General features: G+C 33.1%; 3 protein-coding genes across 5 annotated transcripts; all 3 read left to right on the top strand.

Annotated features, from left to right (window-relative positions):
- The first annotated feature begins 2880 nt into the window (after positions 1-2880).
- LOC129901322 (U-box domain-containing protein 3) lies at positions 2881-4954 on the top strand. Its single transcript, XM_055976466.1, has 2 exons — positions 2881-3717; positions 3816-4954. The coding sequence occupies exons 1-2, from the start codon at positions 3185-3187 to the stop codon at positions 4720-4722; spliced, it is 1440 nt and encodes a 479-aa protein (XP_055832441.1). The 5' UTR covers positions 2881-3184; the 3' UTR covers positions 4723-4954.
- Positions 4955-12982: 8028 nt separating this feature from the next.
- LOC129899093 (2-oxoglutarate-Fe(II) type oxidoreductase hxnY) lies at positions 12983-19981 on the top strand. 3 transcript variants are annotated; one of them, XM_055973899.1, is made up of 11 exons: positions 12988-13168; positions 13244-13436; positions 14476-14556; positions 14816-14867; positions 15387-15508; positions 15996-16045; positions 16129-16187; positions 16617-16673; positions 16872-16917; positions 18389-18468; positions 19639-19981. In XM_055973899.1, the coding sequence occupies exons 1-11, from the start codon at positions 13088-13090 to the stop codon at positions 19700-19702; spliced, it is 885 nt and encodes a 294-aa protein (XP_055829874.1). In that variant the 5' UTR covers positions 12988-13087; the 3' UTR covers positions 19703-19981. The 3 variants fall into 3 exon arrangements, with proteins under 3 accessions (XP_055829875.1, XP_055829874.1, XP_055829873.1); XM_055973898.1 differs by having other exon boundaries at positions 12991-13168; positions 15945-16045; XM_055973900.1 differs by lacking the exon at positions 16872-16917 and having other exon boundaries at positions 12983-13168; positions 15945-16045.
- A 1317-nt stretch (positions 19982-21298) lies between these two features.
- On the top strand, positions 21299-22399 carry LOC129900738 (3-isopropylmalate dehydratase small subunit 1-like). The gene has a single exon (XM_055975759.1). The coding sequence runs from the start codon at positions 21389-21391 to the stop codon at positions 22154-22156; it is 768 nt and encodes a 255-aa protein (XP_055831734.1). The 5' UTR covers positions 21299-21388; the 3' UTR covers positions 22157-22399.
- The last annotated feature ends 455 nt before the right edge of the window (positions 22400-22854 follow it).

Here is a 22854-nt window from a genome sequence, read left to right as displayed (position 1 = left end):
CGCAATGGCAAAATGGAATCGCCCATGGCACTGACAAATTTGAATTCTTAAATTTATTTTTACTATTTCAAAATTATCTTAAATTTACTTAGTTGAATGAAATTTTATTTGTGTAGGATTTTCATTGTACAAGAGGTTTAAATATTCTATTCTACTAAAGAGAGGTATCAACCTGTGTTCTTGTTAGATTAAGAGTCATAGTAACTTATAAGTTGAAAACTGTTTATAAATTAAAAGAATATGTAGGTTATTTATTGGAGCTTATTTTAAGCACAAAATGACTTTAAGTTGACCATTCAAATACTCAAAAAAGCTGAAAATAACTTATAAATCAATCCAAACGGACTCTAAAAATCTAAGTTGAGGGTAATTATGTCATCTAACTAATATTCCTTCTTATTAAATAATAGACATTGAAATAGTGGGTTCCATGAGCCATTGAATTAGTTTTTATATTTGACCCTACATCGGAGCTAACTCATTTTTCTTTTATAAATCAAGAAAAGATTCTTTTAATTCCAAGTTAAAAGGTTTTTTTTTTTCAAACTTGTCAAAGACACTTTTACAAAATATAATGAAACACAAAATATGGGAACAAATATTCAGAAAATTTTACCCTCATAAAATTTTTACTACATTATAAATTTGTTTTAAGCCATATTTAGAATCACATTACATTAAATATAGAGTAATAATATACACTTAACATAATACATTAATAAAGGAATAATTTAATATTTAATAAGTTGTTAATTATTATGATTTATAATACTTTTTACGTAATTTTTAAATAATATATATTACTCTCTTTGTCCCAATTTATGTGGCATAGATAGAATTTCAACCTAATTTTTTTTATAGGTTTGAAATATTACAAGTTGTTAATTAATGAGATTTATATTGTTTTTTACGTCGTTTTCAAATAATTCATGTTACTTTCTTTGTCCTATTTTGCGTAGCACCAACAAAATTTTAAGAGTCAATCGAATTTTTAATATCTTTAAAATATTTTTAATTATTAATTATCGTGATTTACAATAATTTAAATGATTAAAAATATAAAAATAAAAACTTAAAATGGAGAAACCACAAAAAATTAAGGTGGAACCCATCGATGGTCCCCTAATGTTGACACCAACTTTTACTTACCACCTCAACTAGGCTTTGTTCATTTTAGACACCTCATGTCATGCTCCGTTGTGTCATTTTGACACATTTTTGCAAATCAACTAAAATTATAAAATATTTGTAATCCACTCGCAGATGACGTGACACGCTGACTAATAAAACGTGGACATGTCAGTTTGATTCACAAAAAAAAATTATTATTTTATTTTCCAGCTTATATACCTAAATTAAAAAACAATAACAAAAAAGAAAAAAAAGAAAAAAAAAGGGATCTTCTTCCCCATTTCAATGTTTCCCCTCGCTGCAACCATGTCTCTTTACACACACACCCTAGCCCCCACCTCTCCATCTCTCTCTCTTTCTCTCACCCTCTACAATTCTTTTTCTGTTTTTTTTTCTTTAATTATTATATAGATCTAAATCTCAAAATTTTCGGCAAAGCTCTACTTTTATGATGAAAATAATATGAATTAATTATTTTCTTTGGCAAAATTCGTTATTATTTTTTATAATTATGATGAAGGATTATTAGTGGGAAGAAAATGAAGGCAATGGGTGGAAGATTTTGATGCTATTAAAATGAAAGAGAACGAATTTTTTAGATTGGGTATGCAACAATGGTATACTATCTGCGCCAATGAAATGGGTAAGGTTTAGTGGAGAAGAATAAAGAGGTGGGGAGAGTTTATTAGAAGTGGTGGTGGCGCACTGTCGGTGAAAGGGTAAACGGGATTGAAGAAGAAGAAGAACGGGGGTGGGGGTGGGTTGGGTTAATTCAAAAATAAGTTTTATTTTTTAAAAATTCTTTTTGAATTATCTAAATGGAGTTTTTATTTTGTTCAAAATCAGAGTATTTCTATGCTTTTACAAGATTTTTCCAAATTAATGTGGTGGTCATTTGATGAATGGTGGTGGAAGGTGGAAGGAGAAAGATGGAAGAAGAATAAAGGAAAAAAAATATTTTTTCAAAAAAAATTTTTTCACGCGCTCAAAATGAGTGCAATACACGCACTCTGCCAACTCAGCAAAAAGTATCAAAATAACACAGCGTAGCATAACATGAGGTCTCTAAAATGACAAAGTCTAGTTAAGGTGTCTAAATGAAAGTTAGTGCCAACTTTAGGAGGCCACCGCTGAGTTTAGCCAAAAATTAATGAAGTGCCAAAACAGGATCTTGTGCTATTCCAATGATATCTATGCATAGAGGTGTACATGAGTCGGTTTGATTTGATTTTTCATTAAAAATAATCAAATTAATTATGTCGATTTATTAAATTTATAAACCAAATCAAACTAACCTAACGTCAATTTTTCGATGTAGATTTTAGTCCGTTTTTTAGATTTTCTCGATATTTTTGATTTTTTTTTACACCTATACTGTGATTGAAAGTTATAAATAAATTTAAAAATACTTACAATCGTATTATAATAAATACTTTTTTATATATAAAAATAAATAAATTATATATGTATTATGTCGGTTTGATTTGAATTCGATTTGATTTTTTTTTCTATTAATATCAAATCAAATCAAATTAATAATGATCGGTTTATTTTTTTCAACGCCAAACCAACCAAATCAAACCACAAGTCGATTTTTTTATCAATTTAAATTGATTTGTCGGATTGATTTGACATGTACGCTCCTACATATGCCCTATGTTATTAAGCATATTTTTCATAAATTATCTTGATATTCATCAGTATAGATAAAAGGTAAATTAGTAAAATTAACCATTTTATATATAATTGTTTGAGCATGGTTGGAAAATGTACACTGATCAACTAATATGTGATGGATGAAATATATAAATACAAAGAGTAGAGTATTAATTAGTAGACTCCCAATTCCCCAGCACAAGAACTCTCCACTCCTTGAGCATACTCAAATAGTGCGCTAGTTGCTGAACAGCTCACTCTTTTACTGCTGCTTCAGAATTTGTTTAGTCGGAGAAAGTAGAAACACGCGCCTCCATCCTCAGTCCAATAACCACCCTACGTGTAATGCAGCATTGCCGACTGGCTGGATATTAAGTAAATCTGAAAACTAGATATAATGGGCAAGTGTCATCGCGGGAACGATGTTGCGTCGGTCGTACTCGACCGTCCTTTTTCCACTCCCGGACCTGATCACTTCAAGCTCTGGTCTTCTTTTTCTCGTGCATCCTTCCGCCGCATGATCCTCGACGCCGTCAGCTGCGGCGGCGGACGTCACAAGCGTTCTTCCAAGTCTCCTCCCGAACAGCCGACCAACCTAAGATCTGACTGTCAACAAAAGAAACCTGCCGGATCCGACAGGTTGTCGGAGCTTTTGAGGCTGTCGGAGTCGTCGGAGAACGAGGAGGACGTCCGGCAAAAGGTGCAAATGTTGGAGGACTTGAAGAGAGTAGTCAAGCTCTTACAGAGTAGCCATGTTTTGGAAGGAGCGAAGGATGTCCGGCGACTTACCAAGGAGGTTCCCGACACCAGAACTACCCTAGCTTTGCTCGGAGCGATTCCACCGCTCATAGCGTTGCTTGATTCAGAAGATTCAATTTCTCAGATCGCCGCTCTCTATGCTCTGCTTAACCTTGCAATTGGCAATGATGCGTAAGTTTATTAATTTTCATTCAGTGTACGGATTTTCCTTATTCTAGCCTAGTAGGAGTACATAATAATTTTTTGCAATCCTTCGTTTTTAACTGTAGAAATAAAGCAGCTATAGTTAAGTCAGGGGCTGTTCACAAAATGCTCAAGCTGGTTAATGAATTCCCAAATCCAGATGTCGCTGAAGCTGTAGTTGCTAATTTTCTTGGATTGAGTGCTTTGGACTCCAATAAACCCATAATTGGTTCATCCGGAGCAATTGCATTCCTGGTGAAAACTTTGAAGAATGTACAGAACACCAACAGTTGTCAAGCTCGACATGACTCGTTGAGAGCGCTTTACAACCTTAGCATCTCGCCTTTGAATGTTTTCCCCATACTTGAGAGTGATCTAATAGCGTATATCATGAACAAATTGGGAGATATGGATGTAAGCGAAAGATTTCTGTCAATTCTTTGCAATGTAGTATCAATAGCAGAGGCCCGGAAGGCAATTAGTAGTGTACCAGATGCGTTCCCCATGTTGATTGATGTTGTGAGTTGGACAGATGCACCAGGTTGCCAAGAGAAAGCATCATATATATTGATGGTGATGGCTCACAAGTCATATGGAGATAGACAGGCAATGATTGAGGCTGGAGTTGCTTCAGCCCTGCTCGAATTGACCCTTCTAGGAAGCACATTGGCTCAAAAGCGGGCATCGAGAATCTTGGAATGCTTGAGGGTGGACAAAGGAAAGCAAGTTTCTGATAATTATGGTGGTATGAGCACCACGATATCTGCCCCACAAGGTTGTACAACATATTGTTCGAGTGTTGAATTGAACAATGGGATGGAGGATGATATGATGAGTGAAGAGAAAAAAGCAGTGAAACAATTAGTCCAGCAGAGCCTGCAGAATAACATGAAGAGAATAGTGAAAAGGGCCAACCTACCCCATGAATTTGTTCCTTCTGATCATTTGAAGACCCTCACATCAAGCTCAACTTCTAAGAGCGTGCCATTTTGAGATGACTGAGTATTTGGTAGCTTCAAATTTCTATTTAAGGTATGGTTTTGTCTTGGCTCCGGATAACTATAGTATATTGTAAATTTTAATATTAGTATAATAGTTAATCTTCCTTCTTTCGTGTTCATGGATATCTACCACTGTTAGAGAGTTTGTCCTCGTACTAGAGTTAGTTGTTGTAGACCTTACATCGCATGATAACAATAAAGAAGTGACATTGTTGTTGATCGGATACGTATACATTTGCCAAATATATCTGTCTTTTAGAATTTTGATTCTCTAGTAATAAGATCAGATAATAAATTAGCTTAGCTTCATCATATATTTACTTCTTTCGTATTAATTCTGGTTCCTGCATAATTCTCTGCTCAATTTTGGAGAAGAAATATATAGAGTTATGATGAGAAAAGCAATTCAACTCACCATAATCGACCTTACTTCCCCTGATCCTATGTCCACCGCTCTAGCAATATCTCAATTTTTGATTGCAAGGCCGGGTATAATATTTACACCCTGAATTTTGGTAATGTGTAGAAGTTGGTTTCCTTTACCTTATAAACCATTGAGTAGGAGTGATTGAACGGAGCAAAAAGCTTTTCTAATTGTCCCTTTAAGAGAAGATGAAACAGCATTGTGAAAGGTAGAAGGAACAAGCTCTTCTTGAGTAGGTCCACATACCCTTTTTTTCCTTTTATGGATAAGGTTTTGAAAGTTGCTTAAATGATTGGCCAAACTGTTTTCAAGCATCAAATCATGAATGTGTCGGTCAGTATTTTCCTATGTCATCGCCACCATTTCCTTGTACTGTATTCAACATTTAATCTGCTTCTTGGCTTGAGTATGTAGTATAATGAGCCATACATGGTTTCCCCAAGTAGTGTCATTTCGTAATTGCTGAAAATTTCCTTTACATTGTTACACTTCTCAGCATTTACAACACGCAGTCAACTTCATCTTATATACTCCGTCCCTATTTATTTGTCAAATATTTTCTAATTTGATTTCCTTTTTTACTTGTCAATTTTGACAAAACAAGAATATTTTTTTTTCTTCCTATTATATCCTTAATTTATTAACATTGAGTTAATGTTTTTGAGAAATGTAGTGAGTAAATATGTTTAAAATCCTATCAACTATACTAATCATTGTTTGCTTAATAGGTGTGTTAAGTCAAAATTTGACAAGTAAAAAGGACGGAGGGAGTATTTATACTGTTTCAAGATTTGATACAAAACAAAAAAAATGTGGCATCAAACCTTTAACAAATACCCCTGTTTTACTATTGTTGTTCACATTGTTATATAACTAGTTAGAGATGCCTCTTCAGGAGATTCTCTTGCGAAAAATACAGCAACTTATGATGGTGTATTCGTGAATGGGACAGTAGAAACTTATTGGGGAATCTTAGTAGCTCATTTGATTACCTGAACTTTCGTCTTGTTGGTGAGTGTTTGATTCGTCATCTTGGAATTTTCTCACCCATTTTTGCTCCCTCCAATTTTATTTTTTTATTTTGAAAAAACGAAAAAAAATTCATAGGGTGAAAACGATTGCTGTGTAATGGCAACAATTTGTCATCACTCCATAAAGTGTTTGATGTTAATTAGGTATGATATGCAATTGGAGAACATAACAAACTTCTCTTATCAACATCTTACAAATTTTGAAAACGTAAGAAAAAGATAAATAATATGTTGAAGAAAATCTTATCAGTAAATATATTATCAAACCCTTGAGATATAAAACAGAACCCAATGAAAAAAGCGATTTTTGTTGATAATATTGCTCTTTAGATTGTTAAATACGTAAGTTTGTGTAGCACTTAAAATTTTGAGTTGGGTTTAATATTTAATGCGCACTAATAAGGTACAAAAGAATCAAAGAGGTTACGGATTAGTACAATATAACTTTAACATATTTGAAGCGATCCTCGGGCAAGCCAAACTAAAGTTTCAAACGAGCGTGCACATTACCTAATTTTAAATGAACATAACTTTCACTATATGAAGAGTTATATTATATGCTATATATCAAATAAAAAATTGTTTGAGTCTAGTTTTCAACGACAAATTATTCATCATTTTGACATTTCTACTAACCGACAAGGGAATTTGGTACCAAATCTAGATCGCTAATGACAAATCTGAAAGTTTAGATAAAATATGAATATTCATAATGATGTAACTGTACCTAAAATACGAGAAATGTCATTATAATAATAAAATACAAAACATTCTAAATCATATTAAAATAATATCTACTAAAACCACTAAAGGTTATGACGTAGTAATCAATAAGTGGTTTATGCATCATAAAATCTCATTTGATATGTTATTGTCAAAAAAAAGAAGTGTTAAGCCACCTATTATGACGCTGAGTTGTGTGGCAACGCATGGCAAGAGGAGGGCTGGAGCCAAGTATGACCACCATGCGAACTCCTTTCCACAAAAAGTTATATTCTATATATGCCGTGATCCAATCCATCGGGCCGTGCGGGCACCTATTCTATGACCTAAGTAGGAGAATCCTTAACCCCTTATATAAAAACATTACGGAATTTAAATCAATTATCTGAGTAATTAAGTCAAAAGTTTATAAAAATCTGAAGTAATACACTTGTATAAAAATAATACATAAAAAACCCTATAGATATTAGTCTAAAACAGGTATAAGAGTTGCTAAGAGTTATAATCTAAAAGACCAATAACTCAGCTTCTACCAAGAGGAAGGAAAAATAGAAGCTGTTGGAGGATCGCCTTCGTCTTCACCTAAGAGACATAACTGACCCTACAACCAGACTATGCCAAGTGTCATAGTAAGAGTAGTTATCAGTACAAACAATACATACTGGTAGGCATCATCGTTCAATCTGATACCCACCGCATAATATAAGAATAGAAAAATAAGAGATATCATAATAATTAACTTCATCACTTTATCCACCCCAACCAAATAAGTACACTCCCCACTCCCACTTTAGGTGTTTACCACTCCAAACTTCAAAGCTTCACTACCACCCTAGTTACAACTTAAGACTTGTTGGTTATGATCCCTACCTTAAAATTACTCAATCATCTAACAGTCTTCACCTAGCAACCTTAGCCACTCAATGGTTCCGCCTAACCATCACTGGTCTCAGACCAACTGTCTCACGACATAGGGCCTAGACCTCCTACACCCACACTTTCTACTCAACCCGATTTTAGGTAACCACTACTACTACCTCAACCACTTGTTGAAGTCTCAATGATAAGACTCCCGGTCAACAAGAACCTCAACCTCTAAGCCTATAAGTATAGAATGCATTTATAACACATATGTCACATCAAGACCCAGTACAACCCATACTCTCACCCACTAATAAGTTGTTCAAGCTCACACTTCTTTATAACCAACACCTCAACTCAAGAGTTCGTTTATAAGTCCTTAATCTATGGCGCACTTGCCACTAACCTTATATTACATGGAATTACAAGTATCGTCGGGTCCTCTCATGGCACCATTCACACATACACATACTTGGCCCTCTCAGGGGACCCAATCCAGTTATATTTGTGTCGGAACGTGATACTCGATCCAAATATGTGTCGGAACTTGACACCCAATTCATATATGTGTCGGAATGTGACATTTGATCCAGTTATACAAACCAACCATAAAATACCAACAATAAATCACATTATATCAACAGAACAAGTTCATCACAAACAAGCCAACAAATAATTGTTTATATAAGAACTAACTTGTTTTCCCTATCAGTACACATTTAGGCATATCATAAGTAACACAATTACACACATTAAGACAACTCCGAGAATCAAACCAATACCCACACTACCAAACCCTTAGGGTTTATCATAAATCCCCACTTAGTTTTATATCCCTGTACACAATACTATGCCCATTATAAAATAACCGTCTCTATGCAACAATATCACACCCAACATTTCCCAAAGCATTACAGCTCATTTTTACTAGGTCACATTCAAATTAGACCTTAATCCAATCGAATTTCTGTCCGTGACCTATGACCACAACTTAATTATACGATTTCTCATTAAGTTTCCTTCTATACTAAACATTAGGTATAGATTTACTATTCAGAAAAGAGAAATCTAGCCTACCTGGGCACCGAGCAATCGATGAGAGATAATGTTGTTGAATTCGTTGGTTCCAACTGTCTTACGGGCAAGACCGGATTGAATCACCGATTGAAGCCTTCCGAATGTTGAGATTCCTTCCCCTCTTTTCCACAGGTCAAGTGCAGCCTTTTTGGAAGATTTTGCAGAAATCCTCGCCTCTAACTTCCACTTGGAAGAAGTTGGGGGAAATAAGAAATTCGTGACTTAAGTTCTGTCCCATGACCTCTTGCTCTGGCGGTCATATTCCCGCTCTGGCGGCGCCGCTGAGGCGTGACGATCTCGCTCTGGCGGGATGGTGGAACCCAGTCAAATAAATTTCTTGCAATTTCTTTTTAATCGTAATTAACGACGATTCAGGTAGTTACATGAAATATTTTTTTTACCTTTTAGTTCGTCACTATTTATATATTTTTTTATTTAATAAATATTTAAGGATATTATTGACTTTTTTTTTATAATTATAATATCCGAATTAATTTGTGCACACCTCAACTAATTTCACAAAATACTTATCACCTGCCATCATCCATAGGTATTAGATAATTAAGTTACAGTCAAGTTAAACCTCACTTATTTGGCAAACGATATACAAATGTTTACTTTTATGTTTAAGAAATTATTTATTTTAAGAATAGTTTTAGATCATATTACTAAGACGCCATATTCGATCAAAATACATGATATCATATAATAAATGTGCAAGTAACACTCCATAAAAGTGCTTGCTTATTTATTATTGGTAGTTAGATAGTAAATTTTTGGGGTCTTAATACCGGTTTATTCCATATTTATTATATATTTGTGATTTATAGTAAATTATACTTACTACTTAATCAAATTATCCCTAACTAGTATACTCTTATCCCTAGTTTGGTTGCAAAGGATGGATAACTTATCCAAGGATTAATAATTAGTATTGGGATAAGTTATTCCTTTCCGAGGATGGAATAGTAATCCCATGACTTATCCTAAGATAAAGTATGTTAAATAACAAAAATACCTCCTTAAACTCTCTTTTATACACCATTTTTACATTTACGTATATTAATATAATTTTTAACAATATTTATAATAATACTCACAACCTTAATTAATAGTTGTTTTTATAATAATATATTTTTCTATTAAAAAATATATTTTATAAATATAATTTCTATTTATGAATATTTTATAAGTTGAATTTATTTGTCTAATTCTTATGTTTATTTATAGGAGAATTTTCGCATATAGCCACTCAAAAATACCTTATTTATGCTTCATAGCTATAGTTTGTTAATTACAATTCGTAGCTATAGTCATAACAACGTTTGTATAATTCGCGTAACATTTGTATACGTTTGTATAATTCGCTATACAATTTATAATTTTTGTATAACGTTTGTATCTTTCACTATACAATTCATGCACAACGTTTGTATAATTCACTATACAATTTGTAGTGTTTGTATATTTCGATGTACAATTCGATTCTCGCACAACGTTTGTATAAATTGCGAGAATTATACAAAACTCAAATGTATAATCGCGCGAATTATACAAAATTCAAACTGTAATTACAGCTAGATATTTGTCGCGGGCCATAATTAATTCAAACTATAGCTATGTTAGCTAATTAACTAGTATATGTTTGCTTATCCGCGTAATTTTCCCTTATTTATATTTTGATTTTTCTTAGAATGTTCACTTCACTACTAACTTACATATTTTAATTAAATAGTTTATTACTCATTTAAAAATTATATTTTATATATCAATTAAAATGTAAATAAATTTAAAATGTAGATAATTTTTATAATAAAATTTATTTTATTTTAATAAAATTAAAATGAAAGTTTTATTTTAAAGTTAAATAAGATGAAAGTTTTATTTTTAAGCTAGATAAGATAAAAAATTTATTTTTAAGTTAAATAAGATGGAACATTTATTTTTAAGTTAAATAATATGAAAATTTAATTTTAAAAACACACGACACAATCATGGAAATGCATACACAAAAATATTTTAGTTAAATAAGATGGATTTTTTTTGTAAGAATGAATAACTAAAGCTTGCTAAGTAAATGTTAAAAAAGATAATAAATAAGGTGAATGGTATTTTGTAAACAAACAACTTATTCTTAAATTTATGCAATGAATATAATTTTGAATATGACAAACCAAATAAGCAATAAAAACTACTCCAATATAACTAATCCAACATAACTTATCCTATCATAATTAATCTCATCATAATCAATTTCATCATAACTTATATTTAAACTAAACACGACCCCTTATTTTATAAGAGGGAGTTTGAGGTGAGAAAGCAGACATTAGGTCAACAAACCTGCTTTGCGTCCACGAATATTTTGGTTATTTTTTAATGATTTTTTGTTATAATTTGTTTATTTTATTTTTATTTATTTTCTGTATATTAAAAAATTAAGTGAAAATAGTATAAATCATGATAATTAATAATTTAAAATATTAAAAGTATATATAAAATATTAGATTGACTATTGAAATTTTATTGATGTCATATAAATTGGGACAGAAAAGCAACATATATAATTTGAAAATGACGTAAAAAGTAATATAATTTTAATAATTAACAACTTCAAATAAAATTTGATTAATTTTTGAAATTTTATATGTGTCACGTAAATTGAGACAAAGAGAGTAACATATATTATTTGAAAATTATTCAAAGAATAATATAAATTACAGTAATTAAAAATTTAAAATATTTTAAAATGTATAAAAAATTTAGATTGACTCTTGGAATCTTATGTGTGCCACATAAATTGAGATAAATAAATTAATATATATTATTTAAAAATTATGTAAAAATAAATAAATTACAATAACAATAATTTAAAATATTTATAAAATATATATAAAAATTTAGACAATCCTCCAAAATTTCATATATATAACATAAATACAGAAATAATATATATTGGATCCGTGCTAAGAAAATGTCGTGTATTTGTAATAAAAGAGATAAATATAAAAAAACACACCTAAACTATTCATTTTTTTGAGTTTCATACCTAAACTATTGAAAGTGTGAGTTTCATACCTAAACTATCACTTATTAATTTGATAAAAATACCTCAATGGTGTGTAATAACTCTCTCTACTCTCTCTAATTTTTGAAAAAATCTTTCCACATGGATAAAATATTCAATATTGACAAAAAATAATAAAATATTAATATTAGTTAAAAGTTAAAACTAAAGTATTTGTACCCCAAAAAAGATTTTTTTTTTAAAAAGTTAAAAATATTTTTTTCACCCACTCCACCAACTCCACCCCACGCCCCTCCGACAATCCCCCTTCCTTTTATTTTTATTTTAAATTTCTTGTATAAAATATTTTTTAAAAAAATTCATACTTCACCCCTCCCCCACTCCTTCCTAAAAAAATGTTATTATTTTTAAAAATAAAATTATATCCCTTCATCTAACCCTTTGCTCTTAATTTATTTAGTATTTCTTTTTTCATTTTTCTTGTTCTGTATTAGATATGTTCGTAGGAAAATATTTTTTCTATTTGCGTACCAAAATATAATAGAAAAAAAATATTTTATTTTAAGAAAAGTCATGCGATAAGTAAAAAATACTTTACTAAAATCATGTAAATGTAACTAACACAAAATAAGAAAAAAATTGGAAGCAAAAGGGTTAGGTGGGGGAGGTAGAATTTTTTTTTTTAAAATAATATCTAAATTATTATTTGAGGGGTTGGGGTAGGAAGATGAAGTAAGAACTTTTTAAAAAAGTTTTATAAAAGAAATTTAAAAAATAAAAATAAAATAATTTTTTTTTGGTTGGGGGTATGGTGAGAAAAATTGGTGGAGTGGGTTAAAAAAAATGGATCCGATTTTTGAATGGGGGAAAAATATGAAATTTTAACTAATTTTAATAATTTATTTAATTTTTATCAAGGTAAAATGTTTTGTTTATATGGAGTGTGTTGTGAGAATTTTTTTTAAAATAAAAAAGAGAGTGTAGCATGCGCATCATAATGATGAGAGTAGAATGAAAAAGATATGCGAGTTTTTCAAACTATAGTTTAGGTATGAAACTAAAAAAAAAGAAGATAATTTATGTGTATTTTTTATACTTATTTGGTAATAAAATAAGATAAAGATGATAATTAGCTTAGCTTCACCATATATTTACTTCTTTGGTATTACTTGTGGCTCCTGCATAATTCAATTTTGACGAAACCATAAGATTTATGATGAGAGAATCAATTCAACTCCCGATAATCGACCTTAATTCCCCTGATCCTCGTTCCACCGCTCGAGCAATTCGTCAGGTTTCTTCATTAACTCAATTTTTTATTGCAAGGCCAAGTATAATATACATAAATTCATTCTGAATTTTGGTGTAGGCATGTGTAGAAGTTGGTTTTTTTTACCTTATAAACCATGGGGTAGACAAAAAAGTGTTTAAGAAAGTAATTGAAGAGAGCAAAAAGTTTTTCTCACTGCCCCTTGAAGAGAAGATGAAACTGGTACGGAGGAACCACAGAGGTTATACTCCCCTTTATGCTGAGAAACTTGATTCCTCTTCTACTACCCAAGGTAGATTTTTCATTTTAGTTTTTGCTTATCTGGTTTTTTACTTCAATTATGAGAAAGAAATATTTGAAAGAGAAAAAGACTTCTGAAATTAGTGATCTAATACGAGACATAAGACATTTGAGTGGCTATAAATCATCTTATCAAGGATGTGTTTGGCATGAAGGGAAGTGTTTTCTTGGAAAATAACTGTTTTTCTTATGTTCGGTAGGCAAGTAGAAAACATTATTTGTGCAAAGACTATGGGAGGTGAAGTGGGCATAGGGGCTATGAGGATGGGGGTAGGAGTGACTACGTTGGAGGGTAGGGAAGAGAAAATCAATGTGAAATAAAAAAAATGTTTTTTCTTACTTCCATCGGAAAAGTCATTTTTCTCATTTATAAGTAACTTATTTTTTTAAAAAGAAAATGTTATCAACCAAACATGAAAATTTCCTCCATACAAAACACACCTTTACGGTGAAATGAGAAGTTTAAAACTAATTATTTTTCGATATAGAAATGTGTCATTTTTTTGTGGCAAACTAAAAAGAAAAGTGTGCCGCGTAAAACAAGACAGAGTGAGTAGGTGATAAAAACTTAAGTAAAAGACAAATGTCATATATTTATTAGTTTGATGTAAACATTGGGTGAAGAACATTGACATTTGCATAGATGTGGACCATTAACTGCTGCTTGGTGGAGGCTGCAATTCTGTAAAACTTTTAATTTTGCTGCTGAAATTACATGGATTTTATTGAAACAACATGATTAAAACATTTTGGTTGAGTTGGTCTCGAGTCTCAACCATGTGGCAACTTAGTTAATGTAGTTAGGCATAAACGTAGATTAAGCTACATTGGTCATGTGCAAGGGCTTGTTTTCCAAAAGAATAGCTCTTTGCATAGCGGAATGCTTTTATGTATAGATTATCCTCTCCTGTCACTTTTCTGTAGTAGGCTTTTATTGGTTGCAGTTGCGAGTTGATTTGCATTTGGGGGATAGTAATACTGAAGGTAGCTTAAATCGATCTCCAGTTAATCGTTTCATCATTGGAGTGCAGGTGACTCAAAAGAAAGCTTCTACATTGGTCCTCCGGAAGGCAAGAGTGTTGTTAGTAACTTGAATCAGTGGCCTGCACAAGGTATTCTTTACATTTTTATTTGAGGTTACCTCGTGATATTGTCCTTAATATACTTTGGCTCTTGGGGTTCCTTCGTCTTTATTGTGCTGAATACCTTTCCTTTAACAAGAAACATAGATTTTTACCATCAAATGCTCCCTTTTGTTTATCCGTGCATCAATTCACGTGTGCTTCTAGACATATTCCTTGTTTGAAGCACATTTATCCAGAAAATATGTGTGGTGACTCTTTAATGTTTTCTTCCATTTGGGATGTCTAGAAGTTCTGCCAAGTTGGAGATCAACCATGGAGGTTTACCATAGAAGAGTCTTGTGAGTATCACTTTGATGTATATGTTCTGGAAGATATTTTAGATTTCTTTATTCCTGAAACTTAATCATGGTATAAACAACTGTCACTCCAACCCCTATAAGTATTTCATATCACTTAGCTCCCTATGCTCATAATTTTGTGTAACTGAAAGTTATATGATGTTGTTGAAAGTTCGATCTTCAAATAACTCAGCAGCCAAGGGTGTGGCCTAATTGTCAATGAAGTGGGTTGAGAACCATGAAGTCTCAAGTTCAAATCCCGGAAAAATACTAGGTGATTTTTCCCCCATATGTCCATGCTTTGGTGGAAAGTGTTACCCGGTTCCCTGTGTTGGTGGGAGGTAGCAGGTATCCTATAGAATTAGTCGAGGCATCCACAAGCTAGCCAGACACCAGTTAAAAGAAAAAAGAAAATAAAATGAACTGTCCAAGGTGCATATTATCACTGGGTCTTCATCTTCTTGCTAGCAGCCGAGTGTTCTGCATATGCCTAGGTTACTTGATACTTTCTTGTCTCAGGGATGCCGGTATAAGACTAATTTCACTGATTGCCTTGGCATTGGATTTGGACAAGGACTTCTTTCATAAAGCAGGGGCATGTGATTCACCCAACGGATTCCTTCGTCTGTTACATTATCCAGGTATTAGTTCCATAAATGACGTTTTTCTTTTTGAGTTTTTCTTTTCCTTCCTTTTCTTTTAAAAAATCGTGATCAGGACCTCAAGATGATATGAAATGGGAGGAAAAAGAGGAGACATCTTTGTTAATTGATGCTTGTAAATCTGCAAAGACAATTTTTTCAGGGAGATAGCAGTTTCTATGGTATTAGTTTTCTTCCTTTGTGTTAGGCATATTTGTTTGACGAAGCATTGTGAATTAAAAAAGTGACATAGTTATGGAACACTCTTTCACATAGTTAATATTTCCATGCTTAATAACTGCACCTGATGCAATACTTGAATTTCCTTTAACTAATATGGTACGAGGTGCTTGGCAAACCGATATAAATCATTCAAATTGAGCAGTGAGCTCCCTGCTTGATCATTAAATAGAAAGCTTATGTAAACTTTCTATAGGCGAGTTGCAATTATCTGAACAAGTGGTGTATGGTGCTTCTGCTCATTCAGACTATGGGATGTTAACTCTTCTAGCTACAGATGGTATTGGTGGACTTCAGGCACGTCTGATATAAAAAAAATTCTTTTATCCAAATCTGTGATTCTCATGAATGCTTATATTAACTGGTTCTAGAGCTAACAGGTTTGCCGGGAGAAATTCAAGCGACCTCAGATATGGGAAGATGTGCATCACCTCAGTGGGTAGGTGCATTGGTCAGTCTATAACTGCTAATGGGTCGGAGTAGCAGGCAAAAGTGTCAAAACTTCTCGTATCTTTTTTATTCAAACATAACTGCTTAAAAAAGTTTCCAAAGACATATTACCAGTAGAGCTTTTTTCTTTTCAGCGTAGTCTTTTCGCTCTCCTTGAGTAGGTCTATATACCCTCTTTTCCTTTTATGGATAAGGTTTAGCAAGTTGCTTAAATAATGGGCCAAACTGTTTTCAAGCATCAAATCATGAATGTGTCGGCCAGTCATTTCCTTTGTCATCACCACCATTCCCATATACTGTATTCAACATTTAATCTGCTTCTTGGCTTGAGTATGTAGTATAATGAGCTATACATGGTTGCCCCAAGTAGAATCATTTCATAACTGCTGTATTATTTTTTTCCGTTCTTGTTCTGCAGGGCTTTCATAGTTAACATTGGAGATATGATGGAGAGGTGGACAAACTGCTTATTTCGGTAGTGCAAATTTTCTATTATTTTTTATATCTAAATACATCAGAATCCTTCCCTGGGATCGTTTCCTATTCTGAGTTCATCAGATGTATTCTTTGTATTGCTTGATTATGTGCTGAAAGTTCATTTTACCAAATTCAGTAGTAACAAAATACAACATGTTTTATAATATTCTTCTGATGCTTGACATACATTTTGTAGGTCTACATTGCATAGAGTTATGCCAACGGGGCAAGAGCGTTTGTCGGTAATCATGATTTCATCATACGTTAAAATCCTTTTCCCTGTCAAAGTCTCTGTTTTACCCTTTATTCAGATCAATGAATGTCTGGGAAATATTAATATATATACCTTGATTAACTCGGCCCTTATTCTGACATGTTTGGGATATTCATCTATCATCTTTGCTAGTGATTAATATACATTGCACTGTGTATGGTCTGTAGCACTGCAACTCTGAACATAGAATGGATATGCTTACACTCTAATCTTCCTTTAAAGGGAGGCAACATAATTCACTTGATTCCTTTCATGGTAGAATTTGACTAACACCCTATACAAAAAAATTGTATTTGCATAGAGTAGTGTCAGTGTTTTATGTTATTATCGATATAAGAAAGCAGAGAATTTTTGTAAGATCTCAACCAAGGTAAAATTTAAGCTTGGAACTTCTGATTGGCGTAGTTTTGTGTTTATGAAACATCTTTCAAATGCTTTGATATAGTAGTGAACAAATCAGTGGAATATATTTATACCGAGTATTCTTTTAACATAAAACATTTGGTTTTCACCTATTTTCCCAATCTCTCTAATATTCTCACACGATAGATATCAGATGATCTGTGAGAAATAGTCCCTCAATCCCTCATTGTTCAATCACCAGCCACGTAGGAGGAAAAAAATTCATCCCTGACTTATTTCCAGTGATTTTCGATGTCACTGGCAATTTTTGGTGACTCCCCATAAACCAGCACACCACAAGGTTCCAAATCCTCATGCGGGACATTACACAAGAAGTTGCACTGCTACTAGAGCCTCCAGGAGCTTTGGACCTCGCATCATGTTCCTCACACACCGGCGATTGTATAATTTCTGGCTACTTTCTGATCACAACTTGCAGGTGGACGCCTTTTTTCTGATTACTCAAGCCTTGTGCTTGGCCTAGTGAATTTCAAAGTTTTCCGTCCACTCTTTGGCAAAGTTTTAAGGATAACATTTTAGACAATTTTTTAAAATAAATTCATTTTGTGAGTCCAACTCAGTCTCCTCTTTTGTCCTTGAGCACTTTTCTAATGCTCTTCTCTTGTTTGTCTCTCTTCAATTATTTGAAATTTTTCATGTACTCTTATCAATCTAACCAATATGTCATTTAATCAGGCAATACTAGTTCCAAGAGTCTGTGGTAATATGTGTTCCGTAATTACTATTGAAGTCCTAATACTAATCAAATAATTTATTATTATTGGATCCCTAATTGTAAGAGGAAACTATTTGTTGTAGTCTAAATAATGATATAAAGCATAAAATGTTCATAAGCAACTACCCAAGAGCTGTAAACATTGTGAGAGAATGAGCGAATCTTTTTTTTCATATTCTCACATAAGATATCCTAACAAGTAATTTGTAAGACAATCCTGAAAAGTGAATTGTTTCAATGAAAGGAATGTCTATTTTGATTGTTCTGTTGTATTTATGGATTGGCCTCATGCAAAATGTAGATGGCTTTCTTTTTGGATCCAAATCCAGATTGTGTGGTGGAATGCTTGAAGAGCTGCTGTAGTGATTCATCTCCTCCCAGGTACTTGCAAATTTTTGTACTAGCCTTGAGCTGGATTCTGCATTTTGAAAATATGTTCATGACTTTGGGAAAAGTTTTAATCTCTCTTGGAGATGATCTTATTGTTCATGGATGTTGAAGTTGTAAAAAGAATATACCTCCTTGAAATTCTGTGAACTTGATTAACTTCTTCTGTGAAGTTCTTCTTTGATTGGGATATTTGTCAGTGTGCCTTTAGGGTACTGTCAAAAAGTTTTTCCTTACTGTCTGTTGCAGACTCTCTTATGTTCTGTTTGATAATATAGGATGATGTAAAAATGCAATGGCGGTGCTCATATTCTTTCTATCTCATATTTGGTATTCTTGCTCTGTCATAATTTCTGTTCCAGTCTTCTCCAAAAACTTTTTCTCTCCAAAGTTTAGGCTTTCCCTTATTGCCTACTTGATGCAAATGAATGATCCCAGAACGGAAAGGTATTTCTGGTGTTTCGTTCTGGTATATATTCACATATTTGGTATTCTTGATTCCTTCATAATTTTGTATCAGTAGTTGATACCATTCTACTAAAAATGCTATGTATTTTTTTTTCCTTCGTTGGAGCTGTCATTCCAGTAAAAAGGGTGCAATTACAAATGGACTACAATATGCAGTTCTACCATCAACCTTTATCTCGAGCTCTCATCTCTCTCATCCTTCGTTGCCTATCCCTTACTCCCCCTTCCTTGGGTATGGTGGTCCCCTTCGGCCTACCTCGATCTCCGGTATTTCCCTTATGGTGGCCAAGACAATTAACAGCCTTCTTTTCCCCAGCCTCCACCCTTGCCCTTGGCCTCAGGTTTCGCTAACACCTATTCCCATTTCCTCCATCATCTCCTTTAAGGTGCTCCACATTTTGGTCATTAACACTGTTTTCGTTTCATTGCTGACTCGTCAAATCGGCATACCAAACTTAGATAACTAAGTAAAGAATTAGTAGGGGCACAAACTCATCATATATGGATTAACTTGTTCTAAGAAATTGGCCACTTGAATTCTGCATAAAGAAATGAATCAAGATAAATAAGGCGCGGCCTGATGCTTTAGTTGTGACAATGATGATTTCTTATTATGTCTTACATGATCACTTCTTCCCTGCTGGTAGATTATCATAGTACGTACTATGGAGATAATCTGAAGTTGATTTTCCACAGATTTCCTCCAATTCGTGCGGGAGACTACTTGGAAGAGCGCTTCAAAGTTACATATGCATCATAGGTGAGTACTGTCTCATCGCCTCGAACTTGACAGAAGTTGCTCGCGCACATGGAAGGCTGATCATAGAAATTTTACTACAAGTTTATAGTCAAATTATTTCAAATTCAATCTCTTCTGTTTGGTTTCTCCGTAGAGACGCTTAATAGGTCAATGCAGGGAAAATAAATTTAAGTTGATATCTCTTCTTGTTTATTTTCGTGTGAAATGGAACGATCATAATGTCTTTGTTTGTTTTAGTACAGATTTTATGCGAGGAGTCATTGAATACTGTTACGATTACGGGGTGAATTGTTGTTTGCTGAGAACTTCTAAATGGCATAAACTTAAAAAGAAAAAATATGTTGAAGTTTTATAATGTTTAAAGTTGGTGGAAAAAAGTTATATTAAAATGAGTAATATAGTACCAAAAAAAAGAATTTTATTCAGTCAATAAGGTAATTTTTAAGGGAGTTTTATTCATTTTCTTCCATTTTGCTTCTTTTGTCCACTTTTACTAGTTACGTTTTATCTTTTGATATTCAAACTGTTTGGACTTTAATCAATATTTTAAATTATTTTTCTTATCACATTAATATAAGAAGAATTCAACTTATAGTATTTTTTCATATAATTTTTGAACATCAATATTTTAAATTTAAAATATCAAATTAATTTAACTCAATTTAATTTTGAAGATCAATCAAATTAGTTCTCGTAAAACAACACGTGAGAAGTAAAAACCGAAGTAGTATAATTTTTTCTGCGCCGTCAAGACAGCAAATTTTTCATAAATAATACTAACAAAATCAACAACCCATTTCGTGAAGAAATAATTATATGTCAAAAATGTACTAAGCATACTATTCTCTCCGCTCTCTTTTATTCATGACATTTCTTTTTTTTTAGAATCAAATTGTATAGATTTTCATTAATAATTTTTAACATATATTTTTTAATTATATTATTATGAAAATTATTGCAACTTATAATATTTTTATATAATTTTAAATATTTAAATATAATTTAAATTAATTTTATTTAATTTAACTCAAAAAATTAATCAAATAAATTCTCGTAAATCAAAAGGTTGGCAAAGACTAGGGTTAGGTGGGCTCCAACTGGAGAAAATGGCCGTACTGGTCCAATAAAATTGCATGTTATTTGTTGTATTCTTTTTATTCTCTCCTTTTTTATATCAAGATGTATTACTATTGAGTCGAATATCTTTCGGAAACAGTCTTTTTATCTTCATGAGTTAGTGATAAAGTTTGTGTATATTATAGTAAATCTTACCTAAATCACATTGTGATAGTTCCCAATTACATTCAATCCATACTGTTTTAAAAATTACTCAAAATTCCTTCTTTTTGGTCACTTTCGGATACATAACGTAAATTGATGTATCCGACTTTTTGATACATCACAGAGAATATGAGAGAGTAGGAATTTTTATAATTTTTTAAATGGTAGAAAATTTTAGAGAATATGATAAAATAAATAGTGTATTTAGGTAACTTTTCCTATATCCTAGCCTCTTTAAATCTCACTTATGGGATTTTAGTGGGTATTATTATTGTTGTTATTATAAGGCCCAATAGCTAAGAAATTCCAAGGCCCAATAGCTAATAAGAACTGTCTATCTTTTAGTACTCCACTCTCACCAAAAATTAGCAATCTCCATTTCAGCGCCACTCCAAGCTTTCATCAATGGCGGCTTCAACAACTCTTTCAAGTTCCATCACCACCTTCAAATCCTCTCCGTTCCAACCACGCGCCTCCTCTATTAACCCTCTCCCCTCCGTCAAATTCCCATCGATCTCCTCCAATAATCCCTTAATTTCCCATTTTGTCGAGACGAAAACCCCCACGGTCGCACCTCTCCGCTCCGCCGCCGCCTCCACTACACCGGAAACCACCAAGAAAGCCTCCACATTTCACGGCCTCTGCTACGTCCTCGGCAACAATATTGACACTGACCAAATCATTCCAGCAGAATACCTAACCCTTGTACCTTCAAACCCAGATGAGTACAAGAAACTTGGTTCCTACGCTCTCTGTGGACTCCCTTCATCGTACGAAACCCGTTTCGTCGAACCGGGTGAATTCACGTCCAAGTACTCCATCGTCATAGGTGGCGACAACTTTGGGTGCGGGTCATCGCGTGAGCACGCGCCGGTTGCTCTAGGGGCAGCTGGTGTATTGGCAGTGGTGGCGGAGTCGTACGCGAGGATCTTTTTCAGGAATTCAGTTTCGACTGGCGAAGTTTACCCGCTTGAGTCGGAAATAAGGATTTGTGAGGAGTGTAAGACTGGTGATGTGGTGACTGTTGAAATTGGAGAGAGCAGGTTGATTAATCATACAACTGGAAAAGAGTATAAATTGAAGCCTATTGGTGATGCTGGTCCTGTCATTGAAGCTGGTGGCATTTTCGCTTATGCAAGAAAGGCTGGAATGATTTCTGCCCGAGAAGCTTAGTTTTCCAAGTGGTAATTGGCTCAGTTCACTAGTTCTTTTTAAAGTTTTGTACTTTATGCTTGCTGAAAAAAAGATTCTTGCATAATAAATATGGTGTTTGTTGTATGACTTGGACAAAAAAATCACCACTCTTTAAAGTGTCTTGTGTTTTGTTATGCCTTTTACAGTATAAATCGATGGATACACTACATCTGAACTCAAAAATAGTTGGGTTGGCTATATGATCCGAATTATTCATCATAATTTCATTATTATTAGTTTGCTTTTTGTTTGATGACCTAGAAATCTGTCTGTGCCAACTTTAGGACCAATCCCACCCTTGGAAACTCGGGATAATGGGCCAGCCTCTCTATCCTTCTCCGCTTAAATATCAAGCTGCATCATAATTCATTATTGTTAGATTGTTTTTGTGCTGACTGTCAACTTAGTATTGTTTCTCCTTAATCTGAGTGACACTGGCTTTGCTTAGCGACGTAGGCTGTGTTATGTTTTTATCAATCTTTCTTTTTAAAAATGGCATAGGCTGTTATGGTGGCTACTTTATAATTTGGATAAAAGAATCAGTTATCCTAAAAGGGTATCTAATTAAAGTTCTGTTATGCCTATGTATAAATAATTTTTGGAATATGTTTACCACTACCGACACCTTGTAGTTTTATGATAACTGAAGAGCCTGCCTTCGCTAGATCTTTTATGTT

This window comes from Solanum dulcamara, chromosome 8 (assembly GCF_947179165.1).
Source record: "Solanum dulcamara chromosome 8, daSolDulc1.2, whole genome shotgun sequence".
NCBI classification, from domain to species: Eukaryota; Viridiplantae; Streptophyta; class Magnoliopsida; order Solanales; family Solanaceae; genus Solanum; species Solanum dulcamara.
Note: the sequence above shows the minus strand (reverse complement) of the source record. Positions and strands in the feature narration are given on the sequence as shown.

Bases quoted from the DNA above. Each gene is read 5' to 3' on its own strand.
- LOC129901322 (XM_055976466.1), top strand. From the start codon at position 3,185: ATGGGCAAGTGTCATCGCGGGAACGATGTTGCGTCGGTCGTACTCGAC. The intron at 3,718-3,815 runs GTAAGTTTATTA...TTTTAACTGTAG, and splicing joins CTTGCAATTGGCAATGATGC to AAATAAAGCAGCTATAGTTA.
- LOC129899093 (XM_055973898.1), top strand. From the start codon at position 13,088: ATGATGAGAGAATCAATTCAACTCCCGATAATCGACCTTAATTCCCCT. The intron at 13,437-14,475 runs GTAGATTTTTCA...ATTGGAGTGCAG, and splicing joins TTCCTCTTCTACTACCCAAG to GTGACTCAAAAGAAAGCTTC. The intron at 16,918-18,388 runs GTAATCATGATT...TGCAAAATGTAG, and splicing joins CGGGGCAAGAGCGTTTGTCG to ATGGCTTTCTTTTTGGATCC.
- LOC129900738 (XM_055975759.1), top strand. From the start codon at position 21,389: ATGGCGGCTTCAACAACTCTTTCAAGTTCCATCACCACCTTCAAATCC.